At 32.6% G+C, this 2386-nt stretch overlaps 1 protein-coding gene across 1 annotated transcript in view; it reads right to left on the bottom strand.

The window, feature by feature from the left end:
- Positions 1-2386, bottom strand: part of LOC107627920 — a gene marked incomplete at its 5' end in the record, with an annotated part of 6349 nt that extends 3963 nt beyond the window's left edge. Inside the window, 1 exon segment of the mRNA XM_016330729.2 lies at positions 1985-2386. Within this exon segment, the coding sequence (XP_016186215.2) occupies positions 1985-2386 (402 nt within the window).

Here is a 2386-nt window from a genome sequence, read left to right as displayed (position 1 = left end):
ATAGATTTTTTAATATCTAAAAAAAAATTAAAACGAAAAAAAACACTACATTTGATGGACATTTATGTTGTTTTTATTACTATCAGGATTCCAAATCTCAAGAGGGTGGCTCATTGCTTATAATTCAGCAATTGAGTGACAAATGAATGAAGCATTCATTGGATCCCTCACCAGAGTAGTAGGAAGAGAGAAAAAGACAAAGTTGACCCTCCAACTGGGACAGGTCAAGCCCCATAGGCCATAGGGATTGCCACCCGAATTGGTCAAAACCCAAAACTCAAAAAACCAAAAACCCTCACCACCAACACTAACCAACCCCAAAACCCACACACCGATGACGTCACGCATTCGCTTGCTTGTGGTCCTTCCCACCCCTTGTATTAAAAAATCATTGCACATGTTTCTAGATCACTTCTTAAATTATTTTAACCTTTTATTTCAGTATTTTGGTCTTAATATTGATTACAAAATAATCAAAATAATATTTTTATAGTAAATCAAACTACTGTTACATATTCAAATAATATATTACTGTTTTAAAATATGTCAAAAAATATTATAATAAAACACTAACTTTGACAACGAAGGTCTCCACCAACCTCTTTCTCATTCCATGTTGCATAGGTGTTCTCACAGCTTACAGAGCCCACTTTTGAATCATACGGTTTTCTACTTTTGGTTATGATAATTTAATTTGTAGCATTAATAATTCTAAGTAATATAATTTTTAAACTTTAGTAAAGAGAAAAAGTGAATTTCACTCTCAATCAACAATTAAATGGAAAATTTGAGTCATGTGATGAGTAGATATAACATCATTGTATTTATGATACCTTTTGGCATTAACTTAATTTAAGAAATTAATAAAACTAGTAATATAGTTGAATACTTTCCTACAAAAGATATGCTAATCAGTTCTATTAAATTTAGTAATATTAATGTTGGATTTATTTACATCAAGCTTCTTAAAGAGATGTACTTCTAGATTTCTCATTGGCAAAAGTTGGCAAAATTAATTATATAAATAGTATAATTTATGTTTAAATATATTAATTATTGATTATATCAATATTCTCACTTCAATAATTATTTTACGAAGGTAGTGTCTATATGCTCAAAGTGTAATTACTTTTTATTTAGTTTAATATTATGATCTGTATTAATATTAAAATCATTCAATACAACAATAATAATGATTTTCATATTCTTAAATCATGAAATGGAACAGTCATCAGAGTTTGATATATAGGCCCCAAATGTTATACTAACTATGATTACGCAACAGAATTTGACTTCAAAGCAATAAACAAATATTTTTAAAAAAGAATTCACAAAATTGGATCTGATGTTTGAATCCATTTCTTAACTGTAGAGCAAGCAGACATATACAACAGTAATAGTTTTTTTTTTAAAAAAAAGCATCAACGAGAAAAAAAAAACAAAATAAAAGTTTGTCTTTAAAAAGGACATGCATAAAGTTTTACCCTTTCGTTTTGCTTAAACTAAAAAAGTTAGTTGTAATAATAAAAATTAGAGAAACCTTTTCACCAAAATAAAAAAGAAAAATCACTCCATCTTCTGACATTTTATTTAAAGCCAAACAGAACTAACAGGAAGAAATATGAGAATCACGAGAGAAAATGAAAAATCAACACTTAAAATCCGTGAAAATTTTCATTCAATATGCAAAGTAGAAAAAATTAAAGATTTTTTTATGAAAAAAAAGAAAAAAAAAAGGAAAAAAAATCACTGATCAAAATTCAAAACACACCACCGGGAGCTACCGAATGAATTACTTGAAAAATTCCTACGGCATTGAAAAATAAAGTGTTTTTTTTTTTCACGCTCTAATAGTAATGAGCACGTTGCTATAATTAATAATAATCACTTATTATTATTTACTGAGAAGCAAAATCACTTTTTTTTTTTTCAAAAGTGAATTAGTTAAGTTTATATCCAAACGCAGCCTTAAGTCGCAATTTACCTGAATCAGTGATTTCGCTCTTCGGAGATTCATACTCTTCGTTATGTTCGCCACCGTTCTCTTCGATTTCCGTCACCTTTTCTTCTCCGATCTTCTCCTTCTCATCGGCGATCTCACCGGCGGCGTTTTCTCCGGCGATATTTTTCTCTCGGTCTGTGACGTTTCGCAGCTCGAGCGCCACGTCAGCAATGGAGTGATACTTCTGCATCTGGAGCACCGGGATCCAGTTGAGCCTACGGCGGTGGACGGCGGAGAACAACGCATCGTAACGGCCGTCGTCGCCGGAGACGGAGCTCAATTGCGCGAGGTGAGCGCAGAGAGCGTCGATGATGGCGTTTGCGGCGGCAAATTCTCCGCGGAACCATGCGAGGATGGCGTCCTTGGCGAATGAGTCCGGAACGA

Source organism: Arachis ipaensis, chromosome B02 (assembly GCF_000816755.2).
Source record: "Arachis ipaensis cultivar K30076 chromosome B02, Araip1.1, whole genome shotgun sequence".
NCBI lineage: Eukaryota > Viridiplantae > Streptophyta > Magnoliopsida > Fabales > Fabaceae > Arachis > Arachis ipaensis.
The sequence above is the reverse complement of the archived record's forward strand: the minus strand, read 5'-3'. Positions and strand labels throughout refer to the sequence as shown.